The sequence below is a fragment of the Callospermophilus lateralis genome, chromosome 13, assembly GCF_048772815.1.
Source record: "Callospermophilus lateralis isolate mCalLat2 chromosome 13, mCalLat2.hap1, whole genome shotgun sequence".
NCBI lineage: Eukaryota > Metazoa > Chordata > Mammalia > Rodentia > Sciuridae > Callospermophilus > Callospermophilus lateralis.
Window position 1 is genome coordinate 98388615 of NC_135317.1, and position 16261 is coordinate 98404875.

Sequence of the window (16261 nt, forward strand, 5' to 3'; positions counted from 1 at the left end):
ACAACCAAAATGTAATAACAGATACACCTGACTGAATACATTCTGTACAACTTAAATAGGTGATTTATATTGTATATGTAAATTAACCTCAATAAAATAATGCTCAATGCTTTAATCAGCTTGTTTTTAAAATGATATGATCACTTTCATTTTAGCTACTAAATACATTCAAAATAATAATTACTGTTAAAATGCCTAAGAAATTGTCATTGTTTTTTTTCTTACCATTATCTCCACTTATTCTTATTTCATATTCTTTGTAGAGTCTTCCTATGCTTTTCAAAATGTCCTCCATGTCCTGTCGCTCTGGTGGCACCTCCCCCTCCATATTTTTATGGCGACTAAAAATTCCAAGCCCAATATTCACCCAGTTTTCCTGTAAATGTTTAATAATCTTGAGGGTATCATGTTTTGACATTAGAGCATCCCCAGTATACTTTTCCTTCTGTTCAGCCAGCATCTAGAGAATGAAGAGGAGGAGGAAGTAGCACATTATTCATCAAAGTCTACCTAGATCCTATTCCCCAGTTACCCTTGATTACTTTGGAGTTACATAGCCATTTTACTATTGTTCATACCATTTCTTCTCCAAAAAAGTGGTGTATGAAAGCATTTTATTTTTAAAATCAATATAAATTTAACTTAATTTTAATACCTATGAAATAATGCACAGTTTGCCAGGATGAAAATCATTATATTGAATCCTATGAGGGACAGGCTAAGTCCTAAAGAGCTAAACATGTTTTATTATAGCAAGGTTGTAATATGTCTGTTTACATGATCCCCATTATACTGGAAATTTTACTAGCATGAATAAGTGTTTGATTCATACAAAATTTATTGGTCTCTCCCAAGTCCAAGTCCTAAACAAGAAATACCAATAAATATTAGTGAAAAAAATAAAGAACAATTTAGACATGAAGTTTGTCATTATGTTACTCAGATAAATAGATTTATCACCCACCTTTTATTAAGAGTAATCACTGTAAGGAAGAATTTTAACAGACCAACTAAGAGTAAGAATTTTGGAGTTAGACCCAGGTTCAAATGCTCACTGTGCCACTTACTATTCATAGATAACTTAAGTAATTTAACACTTCTATGCTTTAATTTCTGCATATGTAAGATAAGGATTACAAGATCTGCACCATGTAGTTGCCAAAAAAGTAAGATAACACATGGAAAGCACTTTCAGCCTAACAAAGAATAAGTTTTTAATAATGACAATTATTATTATTCCTGGTAAACATGACTTTTTAAATGTTATCTTGTACATCAAAACTGCCAGTATATAGTAAAAAGTCTCTAAAGTAGATATATAGCATATAGACCACAAACATGAGAATATTATGATCCCAAAAGCAAAGAAAATGGGTTCTTGGGAATCTAGATGAGATTTCATTAGATCATGAATTTGCTATTAACCTTGGAAGTATTTCAGTTTAGTATGTTTTTGGCAGACTACTGTAACATAATAATTTAATTAATGAAACTTATTTTCAAAGGTCAACCCCATTTTAAAAGAAGTAATTAGGGCTGGGGATGTGGCTCAAGTGATAGCGCACTTGCCTAGCATGTGTGAGTTACTGGGTTTGATTCTCAGCACCACATAAAAATAAAATAAAGATATTGTGTCCACCTAAAACTAAAAAAAATAAATATTTTTTAAAAAGATGTGATTAATGGTTAAACAAATTTTTAAAAATATATATGTAATATTATGTATGTTTTACTACAGTAAAAAAGATGTTATTAATTTTTCTTGGGGGAGGGGTACTAGGGATTGAACTCAGGGGCACTCCACCACTGAGCCATATCCCCAGCCCTATTTTGTATTTTATTTAGAGACAGGGTCTCACTGAGTTGCTTAGTACCTTGCTATTGCTGAGGCTGGCTTTGAACTCGAGATCCTCCTGCCTCAGTTTTCCAAGCCGCTAGGATTACAGGCATGTACCATCATGCAAAGAATATGTTATTAATTTTTAAAGTCCAATTTGTCCTTAAGACAAAAGCCAGATTTGTGTCAAAAGAAGCACAAATGTTACTTATGTCCAAATGACAGAATCTGAACTACTCCCTCACTGCTACCCAGGTATCTGATCCCTTTGTTCCCACTAGTAGCCTAACTTTATTTTACCCCAAAATCTGAAAATAGAACTTACAATGTTTAAGCATATTTTTAAATCATTGTGGTCTTTCTGTTTTGTCTTGAATAAAACTAATAATGGTTCTTTTAAAGGATAAGCTGTAACTCAGATGGAGGTGAGGAGTTTCAATTTTACAACCAACACTTCAATTTCCAAGCTGTTTTTAGAAAGTCTTACCCTTTGCCATTGCCTGAAGTCTGAAAGAACTAAATTGCATAAATTTCCCTTATTAGAGGATAAAATGTCTTTTGCACTGGAAGAAGAAAAAAGAGGAAGAGAAAGGTCTTAGAATGAGGTATAAACAAAGAAAATCATAGGTCCATTCAGTTAACAATTCTCCTCAACAATTTTTAGGCATGCTTTCCAGATTCAATCCTCACCCCATAGACAATCATCCTTATTTTTTTATTAACATAATAAAATTGTATTTATTGTATAAATTAGTGGGCTTCACTGTGAGCATTCATCTTTAAATTTACACATATATATTTTTTAATTTTTATTTTTAGATTCTAAGTGAACCTGAGCAATTGTCACAGGACCATGGGAAACAATAGTATCTTTTTAAAAGGGTGGGCTGTAGCCTTGGGAACTCAAAACTAGATCAATATAAGAAGAATTCCTGACACATACAGGAGCTTCTTGTAATTTCTCCAAAGTCTCAGAAGGAAAGCCTATTTTTAAAAAAGAAGAGTGAATTATGGCCAACCGTGCTAGTCTCACAGATAAGAGTCAGAGAAGTATGCACATGGCAGCAGCAATCAGCCTGGAGATATACCAGTTTCCGTTTCCAGAACTTCCAATCTACTAAGTGGGAAACCTTTTAGGGTTTATGAAAAACTGAAACTACTGTACCCAAGTTGACACAGAAATGGTACCTAAAAGATGTCTCTTTGACAATGTATCTTAAAGATGAAGAAAAAATACTTAGAAATTATCCTGTCTATATCCAAAGTATAGATGCCCATTATACTTTGGATAGTGATTCATCCAGTCTCAACTTCACTAACATTATTAGCTTCTTCCATTATCAGTACTCTAATCATTAAAAAATATGATATTCAATCAAAATTGATCTTTCTGTAAATGTCACTCATTGATACTACTTCTCTAAAATGCACTATGCTACAGAATTTGCAAATATTCAGATATTTGGATATTCAAGTGTGCCAACAGTAATAACATAAATTGACTTTATTTTAAAAAGAGAGAAAAGAAAAATAGTTGGACTTAAATGAAGGCAACAGGGGCTGGGGCTCAGTGCTTGCCTCACATGTGTGAGGCACTAGGTTTGATTCTCAGCACTTTATATAAACAAAGAAAATAAAGATCCATTGACAACTAAAAAAATTTTGTTTTAAAAAAATGAAGGCAACAGCAGTAAGGCAAGGAGATCAAGAGGGACCTCGGAAATAATGAGCACTACAAACCACCAGAGTGTTCAAGGTCCTTAATAGCATTCTGCCCTAGTAAGGGATGCTGGTTAATTTCCCTAACATCAATGTTAGAGTAATTACAAAGTGGGAGAGAAAGAGACAGAGAGAATTGGACTGAGTTATCAGATGTGATATGATAAAATCAGAAAAAAAAGATTCTTGGAGACCCACTTATTTATGAAGAACTGCTGCCATTTGATAAGGCCATCTTTAATTATCTGCAATGTCTCCTTTGTAGATTCTTCATTTCGTTCCGCTTCCTTTTTAAATTTGTTCATTGAGATTTTCCATTTCACTGTCAACTTCTGTAACACTGCAAGGTCTACAGTGTCCTAAAATGCACAGAATCTAATTATCCACTTATTCGTGTAACAAATATTTATTAACATTATTAATATTAACCAGGCCATTATTAATATTACAATACTTAGAACAATCCATAGAAAATGTATCAAAACTTTATGAAGAAATTCCTCTTTCAAAATATCATTAGTGACATAATTTTCAATGATACTTTAAATATTAGGGATAAGACTTTTTCCTTCTGGGGGCTGGGGATGTGGCTCAAGCGGTAGCTCTCTCGCTTGGCATGCGTGCTGCCCAGGTTCGATCCTCAGCACCGCATACAAACAAAGATGTTATGTCTGCTGAGAACTAAAAAAAAAATAAATAAATAAATAAATTAAAAAAAGACTTTTTCCTTCTGAAACATGGACCAAATTTTCCAAACATAGACTTTCACAGGGGCAGGTGATACACTGACAATAACAAGAACCAGGAAGCCAGACAGGATCAAATGTGAATCCTAGACATTCACTGGCTGTGCAACCGTGAGTAACATTATTTAATCTATTTGAAGTTAATTCTTGTTATCCATAAATTAGCAACCTGTTGTGGTTTAGATATGAGGCATCCCCCAAAAACTCATGTGTGAGACAATGTAAGAATTTTCAGAGGTGAAATGATTATGAGAGGTGTGACCCAATCAGTGTATTAATCCACAGATATGAATTAACTAGGCGAGCTAGGTGTAGCTGGAGGAGGTAGGTTACTGGGGTGTGCCTTTGGGGTTTATATTTTGTCCCTGGGGAATGAAATTCTCTCTGCTTTCTGGTTGCTGTGTTTTGAGCTGCTTTCTTCTGCCCCACCCTCCTGCCATGATAGTCTGCCTCATCTTCAGCCCTGAGGTATGGAATCCGCAAACCGTGGACTGAGACCTCTAAAACTTGAGTGCCAAATAAACTTTTCCCCCTCTACATCGTTCTTCTCAGTTCTTTTGGTCAAAAAACAAAAAACAAAAAAACCTGTTTAAAACAAAATCCTGGGGCTGGGGTTGTGGCTCAGCAATAGAGCGCTCTACTGGCACATGCAGGGCGCTGGGTTCAATCCCCAGCACCACATAGAATAAATAAATAAAATAAAGATATATTTAAAAAGTATCCATGTGCTTATAAAAAATCCCTAATACATATCTCATCAAGTTGTTTTAAGAATTAAAGGAAATGACAAGTGTAAATGGTTTGACTCAATAGAAACACACTAAATGCCAGTTCTTTCCCTTTCTCCCCCACTAAAAATCATTGAATTTTCTGATAAACTTGCACAGAATGTATCCATAAAACAACTACTTACTTTATTTTTAGTTTAAACACTACTAGAATAATTCTATGAAAAACATCGTAGTGTTATTAAGCTCAAATTATCAGAATTACAATAGAATTTAAGGAAGTAAGAGCCTTCATTTACTCTCCCTTAATTTTTTTTCCATTCTACCCACAAAAAAAGCACAAATATAAAACTATATTTAAAATTTTGCAAATTTAACAAAGCAAATTAATATTTGGGTTCTAACCCTCAACATCTGCAGTTTCTTCTCCCATAATGTAAGCAGACTGAGCTTTACCTTGTTTGACAGCAATATGATGAAATGCCTTGCATATTTATTCCAACCTTTTTCATTGAGGTAGAGTCTTTTAGCTAAAATGACTCTATTTCTTTCAATTACCTACAAAAAATAATGTACCATGATCAGGAACCTAAAACATTAACAAATCACTATAATTTATTACAGTAGTTTCATATGTCAATGTTTCATTGAATCATTATCTGAATCAAAATTTTTTGTTTAACCACTAATTGAATCACAAATTCACATTTTCTAAAACTACTGAACTGTAACCAAACTCAAGTATAGTACATAGTAGAGGTTTTTAAACAATTTGATCTCAAGATCCCTTTATACTCAAAAAAACTACTGAAGATTCCAAAGTGCTTTTATCTGTATGGACTACATCTATCGTTATTTATTACACTGGAAATTAAACTAAAATTATTTAATATATATATTTATTTGTCAATTCACTTAAAGTGTTAGTAAATCCATTATATGTTAATATAAATAGCATTTTAACAAACTACATTTTTTAAGAAAATAAATGTTATTGTTTTACATTTTTACAAGTATTTTTAATATATGCCTAGTAGAGTTGATTCTCATATTTGCTTTTGCATTCAGTCTGCTGCAACATCCCCTGTCTAATAGCTTCTAAAAAATCCACTGCACACTCATAAATGAATGAGAGTGAAAATAGCAAATAACAACTTTTTAAAATATATTTTTAGTTGTAGGTGGATACAATGCCTTTATTTTTTAAAATTTATTTTTATATGGTGCTGGGGATTGAACCCAGTGCCTCACCCACGCTAGGCAAGTGCTCTACCACTGAGCCACAACCCCAGCCCCAGAAAGAACATCTTAATGTTACTAAGAAATTAATTTTGACATCACAGAGCTACTAAAAGGGTCTTTTGGATCCTCCTCCACTCCCCAAGTTCCCTGAGCCACACTCTGAGAATCACTTAATGAATGACTATTCTAGATACTGTGGATATAGCCATGAACAAAAAACAAAAGTCCTCGTTTCAGAGTTAACATTCTAGTTAACATTTCCAATTGGAAGGTACTTTAGGGATAATCTAACACACACCCCGTCAATGCAAGATAATCCTGTACAGAAAGGTTTACCAGGGGTCAGTTATCTACTATTTAAATTCCTTAGTGTGAGGAAGCACACTTGTCTTTTTTTTTTCTCCTACTGAACTAATATGCCTAGTGCAATCTTGTTTCTTACATATATACTGTCATAACTGTTTCCTCTGAATATGTCAATGATGGAGCAGCCACAGTCTCCCCCCCTCAGGACAGCAGGCAATGACTGAGCCTGGGGTTTGCTGCTGCTACCTCTGTCCCTGCTACGACCTGCTTTTGGCTCAGGCCATAGGACCTTAGTATCCTGAGACATTTTAGGTTCTTAGCTCCCAAGACTGATATGGTCAGAGCTCATCATGTCTAAGTTAAAAAGCTCAGAGACACTCCAAGTGGTGGCTTGCTGTCGGCCCATAAATGCAAGGAAAAGACCATTTCCTATGAAAAGGTGGTGGACCTGGATATAAATCTGGGGAAGTTGTCTGTGAAGAACTCCGAAGGCACAGCCCATAAAATGCCCAATACCTTCGCCTCATATGCAGTCTATGACTAGAACACCAAGCAGCTTGGATTCTATGATAAGATGTTCTGACCACTCATGGACTCCGTCCTGCAAAGTTTTAATAAATTTTGCCTATGGACAAACTGGGACTGGGAAAACCTACATTATGAAAGAAGTCCATGGTGGCCCTGAAAAAAGAAGGATAATCCCCAATTCATTTGACCACATCTTTACCCACTCTCTTGATCACAGAATCAGCAGTACCTTGACAGGGCTTCTTTCTTAGAGATCTACCAGGAGGAGATCTGAGATCTGATCTCAAAGAATCAGACCAAAAGGCTGAGTTCAAAGAGAGCCCTGACACAGTAATGTAGACAAAGACTTATCTTCCTTTGTCATCAAAAGCATGAAGGAGACAGAGGATGTGATGAATGTGGGGAACCAGAACCACTCTCTTGGTGCTACCAACATGAATGATGCTCATGTTCTTGTGCTACCTCTGTCATCACTATCAAGAGCAGTGAAGTCAGTCTTGATGGTAGAAAACCACATCCAGGTAGGGAACCTGGTAGATCTTGTTGGCAGTAAATGGCAAGTCAAGATCAGTGCACAGGGGAAAAACTGAAGGAAGCAACAAAGATCAACCTTCCCTTTCAGCCTTGGGTAATGCCATCTCTGCCCTGGTAGATGAGAAAAGCACTCACATTCCATATCCAGACTCAAAACTTACCAGGCTCCTCCCAGATTCCCCTGGTGGCGATGCGAAGATTGTACGGTAGTCAATGTGAGTCCTATGTTACACAATGTAGAAGAGACTCTGACCACTTTGAGATATGCCACCCATGCCAAAACCATTGAGAACAAGCCAAGGGTCAATGAGGAACCAAAGGATGCCCTCCTTCAATAATTCCAAGAAGAAAATGCTCAACTCCAGGCCCAGCTGGAAAAGCAGTTCATTGGGAGGAGGAAGAGGCAAGAGAAGTGGAAGGAAAGTGATAGCAGTGGGGGGAGGGAGGAGAAACAGGAAGGAGAAGGGGGTGAGGAGAAAGGCAATGATGAGGATGATTACTGGAGGGAACAGCAAGAAAAACTGGATTGAGAAGCCAGGCCCTTGTAGAAGACCACAGCTTGGTTGTAGAAGAGAAGATGAGGGGACTGGGTTGTGGCTCAGTGACAGAGCATTTGCCTGGCATATATGAGAGGCCCTGCGTTCGATCCTCAGCACTGCAGATAAATAAATCAATAAAGGTCCATTGACAGCTAATACACACACACACACACACACACACACACACACACACACACACACACATACACACACACATATATATTAAGGGGGGGCGGGGAGAGAGAGAGAGAGAGAAGTTGAGGCTGCTAAATAAGGAGGAGAAAAAGATAGATGGAGGACATGCAGCAGGAGAAGGATGCTGCTGAGATGCTAGGTGCCAAAATCAAGGTACCATGCCATTCCTAGGCCCTTTCCCCCATCACTGCTTTTTCTTTTACTTAAAAAAATACAAAGGCCAGGCACAGTGGTGCATGTCTGTAATCCTAGTTACTCGGGAGGCCAAGGCAGAAGGATCCAAGTTAACAGCCATCCTGGACAACTAAGCAAGACCCTGTGTTAAAATAAAAAGGGTTGGGGGAATAACACAGTGGTAGAACACTTGCCTAGCATGCATGAGAGCCTATACTGAACACCACACACACACATATACACACACACACACACACACACACACACACACACACTCACGAAAAAGATACTAAGGATTTTTTTTGGTTAGCCACTCCCAACAGCTCCATGTTCATCTAGTGCTCAATAAACATTTGTTGAATTGAATTAAAATGAAGAAAACAATCTTTTCAAATTTAAAAAAAATTAAAAATTGGATTTATAATAATAATTAAATATATGCACAGTATAAAGAACAGCAATAACACTAATACCCATGATGTATCCCCCCACACCAGACCTTAAATTATACTACAGAGCATATGGCATGGTATTGGCACCAAAACAGACATGAAGAACAATGAAACAGAATAGAAGACACAGAGACCCACCCACATAAACAGTTATCTCATACAAGACAAGGGCACCATAAACATACATTGGAGAAAAGATAACCCCTTCAACAAATGGTGCTGGGAAAACTGGAAATCCATATGTAATAGACTGAAATTGAAACCCTATCTCTCACCCTGCACAAAACTCAATTCAAAGTGGATCAAGGACCTAGGCATTAGACCAGAGACCCTGTGCCTACTAGAAGAAAATATACAACCAACACTCGATCATGTCAGCTTGGTAACTGAGTTCCTCAATAGGACTCCTAAAGTGCAAGAAGTAAAACCAGGAATCAATAAATGCGATGGAATCAAACTAAAAAGCTTCTTCACAGCCAAGGAAACAATCAAAAGTATGAAGAGACAGCCTACAGAATGGGAGAAAATCTTTGCCACCTGCACCTTAGATACAGCATTAATTCCCAGGATATACAATGAACTAAAAACTTAACACCAAAACCCAAATAACTCAATCAATAAATGGGCAAAGGAACTGAACACACACTTCACAGAAGAAATATGATTGGTCGGGGCTGGGACTGTGGTTCGATGCCCAACACCTCATAAAAATAAATAAATTAATTAAATAAAGGTATTTAAAAATGTAAGCATAATATATTATAAAAAAAGAAATATGATCGGTCAATAAATATATGAAAAAATGTTCAACATCTCTAGCAATTAGAAATATGCAAATTAAAACTATACTGATATTCCATCTCACTCTAGTCAGAATGGCAATTATCAAGAATACAAGTAACAATAAAAGTTGGAGAGGATGTAGGGAACAAGGTATACTTATATATTGCTGATGGGACTGCAAATTGGTGCTACCACAATGGAAAGCACTATGGAATTCCTTAGAAAACTTGGATTGGAAAACAGAAGAAGAGAGTACAATATCTAGACTACAAATGAAAACAATTCATACAATTTTCTTACTCAGGTATTAGTGAAAGGTATGCAGCAGAATCTTTAGAAGCTTCTGCTATTCCCTTCCCTCAGAGGGTACACCTCATCCTGAATTTCGTTCTTACCGTTTCCTTCCTCTTCTTTAAAGTCCTTCCATATATGTATATAACTTTAAATAAAACAGAGGTCAGTTTAATGTGATTTCTTACTTTTCAAAAATGATTATTGGGGCTGGGGCTCAGCAATAGAGTGCTCACCTAGCATGTGCAAGGCGCTGGGTTCAATCCTCAACACCACATAAAATTAATAAAGATATTGTGTCCAACTACAATAACAACAAAAACTTAAAAAATAAATAAATAAAAACAATTACCAATGACTTTTTTACAATTCTGCATCAGGATGGATGTAACCTAGATAAGGTCTGACCATTCCAGAAGAATACGGGACAACTATCTCCACCTATTTTCTTTCTTCTCATCTTGTCAGATCTAGCATTATCTTAAGAACCATCTCATGAAATTGCCTTATAGTGAATTTGCAGTCATTTCAATGCCATTGAACTTTTTTCTTACATGGGTTGCTTTTACACTGGGTCTCATTAGGTGTCTGCCCTGAATTTGATCTATTTGTCCCTGAAGACAGAATATCATGGTAATTGGGAGTTCAGGCTCTAGAGCAGACTTGCTAGGCATTACCTATGTAAACTTAGGCAAATTCCCTGAGTCCCAATTTCCTCATGTGAAAAATGAGGGTAATTATGGCCCTCTTTCATGAGATCACTGAAAAAACAGTGCTAATTACTCCTTTAGTAAATATCTGACACATAGTAATAAATGAATGATAGCTGCTATTCTTTTAAATGTTATAATCATAGTATTATTAATGTTAATAACATTAATAAGGATAATCTATACATGTATCCCTGCTAATATTTTATTTGTTTGGATAAGTCTATCATTCTAGATTGATGCAATATTTGAATCTCTCAGTTTTTAAGTTTTTGTCAATTATTTTTGTTTTATCAACCAGAATATGGCATATTGCCTGACCCATAAGGTGCTCAAACTTTGCTTTAAAAATTAATATTTCCCGGGGCTGGGGTTGTGGCTCAGTGGTAGAGCACTTGCCTAGCATGCAAGAGGCACTGGGTTCAATCCTCAGCACCACATAAATGTAAAATAAAGATATTGTGTCCACCTAAAACTAAAAAATAAATATTTTTTTAAAAAATTAATATTTCCTGCCAGGCTTGGTGGTGCACATCTGTAATCCCAGGGACTTGGGGAGCTGAAGCAGGAGGATCACAAATTCAAAGCCAGCCTAAGCAACTCAGCAAGACCCTGTGTCTAATTAAGATCTTTTAGTGAAATTTTAGAGTTTTCACTACTGTTTAGGTCTTATTCCTGTTTGTTTTGCCTCTGCATTTTAAATTGCTAATTATTGATGTGTATTTGCTGGGTTCTGCAAACAGTATTTATCTTGTATCTAGCTACCTTAATAAAGGCTAATTAATTCAAATAATATTTACATTAATTTTTCCAGTTTTCTGACTAAATAATTTTATCACTAGCAAATAACAGAATTTTGCACCTTTCTTTCAGTATTTAAACTTCTTGGTTATATTTGCATTTTATTATCTTAACTAATAAGTTCAGTGACAGCCGAAATTCTAGGAATAACAGAAAACCCTTTTCTCTTGAATGGGAATGTCTCTAACACGTCCCCAATAATGCTCCAGATTTCTAATAATTATTTCTGTCAAGTAAATGAATTTTCCCAAATAAAAGTCTTTATAAACCCTTCAGTATCTTAAATTTATCTCTAACTTTAGGGCATTTGAACACTTTGACAAGGAAGGCTTCTACATTTTCATCAAATAATTGACAAGCTCCCATGGAAGGAAGGATCTAATATAAATGTATTATGCAGGCTATCTCCATGGAGAATACTGTGACTTGCCACTAGTAGACTACCAAACTAACCCAACTAGACCAACTTTTTAGTCTATTATGGGGTCATAATTCACTGTTAATACCCATACGTCCCATATGTCAGAATAGGCAATTAAAAGGTAAACATTTTAGAAATATAGAATACTGGGGAACTTTGCAATTTCCCTAAAGAATTACCATCATGTTCCACTGCCACATTTTAATTTCACTTGTTATATACCAAGATAAAGAGACAGGGTGTGATATTCAGTGATCCTAATGATTCCATTATACAAAAAATAAGAACCACCTTTTCTAGTTTATTATTACATAAAGTTGAATTCTTAACATTTCCAAACAACAGAAAAAGAATTCTTGTTCATACCCTATATATTCTGGTGAAAAACAAACAAACTCTGAATTGTGCAATTGTTAGTACCTAACACAGAAAAGAAAAAGAAAAAAAATTTAACTTTGCATTTTCAAGGCACACAAGAGCTACCTTGTTTATCAATAAATATACACTTTATTCTTTTGTTGTTTTGTCTATGATTAAAATTGAAAAATGAAACTTTAACCAATAAACTTTGAGCTGTGGATCCAGAGAACAGTGGATCCAGAGAACAAACCTTCAGGGCCAATTCATATGTAGCTGCACTCCATATATCTCTTTCTTCCATTAACTGTTTAATATCATTCTCCATCCTTCCTCTTTGTAATGTATATAAGTCATGGTATTCTTCTACAATTCTAAAAGAAAAATTAAGAAACAGCTATTTAGACATATTTTTTTAAAGAGGACTATTATAAGATAGGCAATTTGTTCCTTTAAAATTTGTCACAATATGGTATAGTTGATGATATTGATATCTACTGTATATACTATATAGAATGAAATAAAAGATTTATGAATGAAACATTTTCTTCTATCTATTCACTAAACTTTTAACAATATGATATCCCAATGAATTATATAATGATAAATTAGAATACAAGTAACAGTAATATAGCAGTTTTATTGTTATGCTTCTTTGACCATAAACTTAGGCTTCTTTATTAAAGGCATAAATCCCAATAACTGTGAGTCTCTAAATTTTAAATTTTAGCCAAGTGTTATGGCACATGCCTGTAATTTCAGCAACTCGGGAGGCTAAGGTAGGAGGAGGGTGAGTTCAAAGACAGCCTCAGCAACTTAGTAAGGCCCTATCTCAATAAAAAAAAAAATAAATAAAAACGGGGACTAGAGTTGTGGCTCAGTGGTAGAGCATTTGCCTAGTATGTGTGAGGCACCACATAAAAATAAATAAAATAAAGGTCCATCAACAACTAAAATAAAAAAAAATTTAAATAAAAATAAAATAAAATAAAAAGGGCTGGGAATGTGGCTCAGTAGGTTAAGTGTCCTTGGGTTCAATCCCTGGTACTAAATTAACTAAGTGATTAATTAATTTTAAATTATACATAATTAGTACAAGATTAAAAGAAATTCCTCCCAGCCCATCAAAGGCTTAAGTATAATTAAACAGCTCTTTGTTACTTATTATTTCTTCATGTCTACCAGAGCATATCTTTTCCTTCTAAGTTACACTGAAACTTCTCTCAAAATTAAAAATTTCTGAAATTAAATGCAAACACAGAAGTTTTAAAGTGACAAATAGTATCTCACAAATCTTTTAGAACACTTCCTCCTAAGGGATATTAACTCTTTTAAAGGCTCCTTCTATTTGGAAATTTCCATTTGTTCAAAATCAATAAGAAATACAAGCCGGGTAAGGTGGCAACGCCTGTAATCCCTGTGGCTCTGGTGGCTGAGGCAAGAGGATCTCGAGGTCAAAGCCAGCCTCAGCAAAAGCAAGGTGCTAAGCAACTCAGTGAGACCCTGTCTCTAATAAAATACAAAATAAGGCTGGGGATGTGGCTCAGTAGTCAGGTGCTCCTGAGTTAAATCCCGGATACCCTAAATAAATAAATAAGTTCACACAGGTGAATATACATGTAAAAATTCATTAAGTAATACCTTTAAGATTTGTGCACTTTAGTGTCTGAGAGTTAGAAAACAATTTTTAAAAAGGAATTAATGATCTTAATTCATAAGAGCAAAAGCAAAAAAATTCAGAAACAACCTCAATATCTAATAACAAAAGACAGAATGGCCATATAAAATATGACTAAGTTCTATGATAAAAGCACTCTTGCAGCTGATACTTTGATACCTAGGAAAACATTTCATTTTATGGCATAAAATGAAAAAATGATAAAAATTATATATTCAGTTTTATTTCATTTTTATTAAAAATGCATAGAAAAAGAAAATAAATAAAACATTAATAACAGTTAACCTTAGAAGAAAATAATTATGGATATACTTTATTTTATATTTATGTATTTCCATATTTTCTAAATTTTCAATTAAAAATCAGTTATGAGTAAAAAATATTAAAAAATTTCAAATCGCACAAAAAGATAACCATCCCACTTTAGAACCAACATTTTTTTTTTTTAGAACCAACAGTGATAAAGAAAACAAAACTTCCTTCTCCCTTTTCATCTCTTCCTTTCTGATTTGAGAAAGTGTTATTTTTTTTGTTTGACTTTTTTTTGGTCTTATAATGCCCATTAGTTCAAGAACAGGCTGAGCAACTTAGGAAGAGCCCTGTCTCAAATGGAAAATAAAAGGGGCTGGAAATGTAGTTCAGTGTAAAGTTCCCCTTGGTTCAATCCTCAGTACAAAGAAAAAAAAAAAAAGGAAGACAATGATTATAGAACAGTTATATAGGAAGACATGAAGGATAAAACAGCTATAGAAAACAATAGTATATACAAAAGTATATACAATGAATAAGTTACCTCCTCTTATTCTAGTAAATAATTTGAATTGTTTATATATATATACATATATACACACACATCTATATGGTATAAGAACACAGTTTATAATTTAAATTTTATATACACCGGTATTTCTTTGCATTTAAAAAATAAATAAAATCATTCTTAAGTTTTTTTTTTTTTTTTTTTAAGCCTAAGCATAGGCTAGATTAAAATGCCATGGGTGGTCCTAGATTGAACTGGTTTAGACAACCCAACATAAAAGACATTTTGGAAATAAAAGGGAAATTTCAAATATGATCTAGGTAATCTATGAAAATGTATCAAATAGATAGGGATTCCTAACTGAAAAAGAAACTGGCCATAAAACAGTATATACAATACAGTTTTAGTATTAAAATATGTATACATGTAAGCATATGTATACTGAAGCAAATATCCACAATAATACATTAAGGTATTTATAGTAGTGGTAGTTGGTAGTGAGATTATGGTTTTATCTTCACTTTTGTTTGTATTTTTACATTATTTACAAGGCATATTTGTCACAACTATTTTTTTGTGGGGGTGGGAGGGTATTGGGGATTGAACTCAGGGACACTCAACCACTGAGCCACATCCCCAGCCCTATTTTGTATTTTATTTAGAGACAGGGTCTCACCGAATTGTTTAGTATCTCACCATTACTGAGGCTGGCTGTGAACTCGTGATCTCCAGCTTCAGCCTCCCAAGCCACTGGGATTACAGGCATGTGCCACTGCGCCCAGCTTGTCACAACATTTTTAACCAACAAAAGATGTAATCAGATATGAAGTTACAGCCTATGGATCAAATCTTGCCTATCATTTGTATTTTTGTATAACCCACAAGTTAAGAGTTTTACAATTTAACTTTTTAAATTTTATTTTCCTTAATGTATATATTATATATTGAAAAACCAGCCTCTACCTCAGAGCAAAGCCTGTCCAAGGAAGGGACATCACCTTTGTCCTTGGAAAAACCCACAGAGCACTCCTAGGCACATTCCCACCCTGCTAAGTTGTTTATCTACAAATAACAGGAGGATCTGCTGCGCCAGGTGTCCCTGACTCAGTCAAGCTAGGTGGGGATCCATAGCAACCCCCTAGCAGCCACCAATCAGCATGAGACAGGGAAATACCTGGCATGCCAGATGACCCTCCCAGTAGTTTATGGTGGTTGATAACATGTTGGGAAACCATGTAGTTCAGCACGTACACCCCTCTTGGCTTAAACCAATCAGTTCAAATGAGTACCCCTTTTGTACTGACCAATCACCCCTACCCAACTTGTTCCCGCCAGTGAATGTGCTAATCATGTTTTAGAGTTGTTATTTGATTTTCCCGCAGTGTGTGATGATTTGCTATGATGTATGTGAAGTCCTTGCCCTCTCCAAAGAATGTATAAAATTGCTGCAAATCCTGGGC

At 35.1% G+C, this 16261-nt stretch overlaps 1 protein-coding gene, 1 non-coding gene and 1 pseudogene across 2 annotated transcripts in view; 2 read left to right on the plus strand and 1 right to left on the minus strand.

Annotated features, from left to right (window-relative positions):
* Axdnd1 (axonemal dynein light chain domain containing 1) overlaps positions 1–16261 on the minus strand; it is a 95327-nt gene that overhangs the window by 50753 nt on the left and 28313 nt on the right. The window contains exons 11-15 of the mRNA XM_076872940.1: positions 12617–12737; positions 5487–5588; positions 3755–3915; positions 2325–2400; positions 226–460 (exon numbers count right to left, since the gene is read on the minus strand). Of these exons, the coding sequence (XP_076729055.1) occupies positions 226–460; positions 2325–2400; positions 3755–3915; positions 5487–5588; positions 12617–12737 (695 nt within the window). The remainder of the gene's footprint in view (positions 1–225; positions 461–2324; positions 2401–3754; positions 3916–5486; positions 5589–12616; positions 12738–16261) is intronic.
* LOC143379507 (kinesin-like protein KIF3B pseudogene) lies at positions 6929–8545 on the plus strand (annotated as a pseudogene).
* Trnaa-agc (transfer RNA alanine (anticodon AGC)) lies at positions 11153–11225 on the plus strand. The gene has a single exon. It is a non-coding gene; the product is annotated as a tRNA-Ala (tRNA).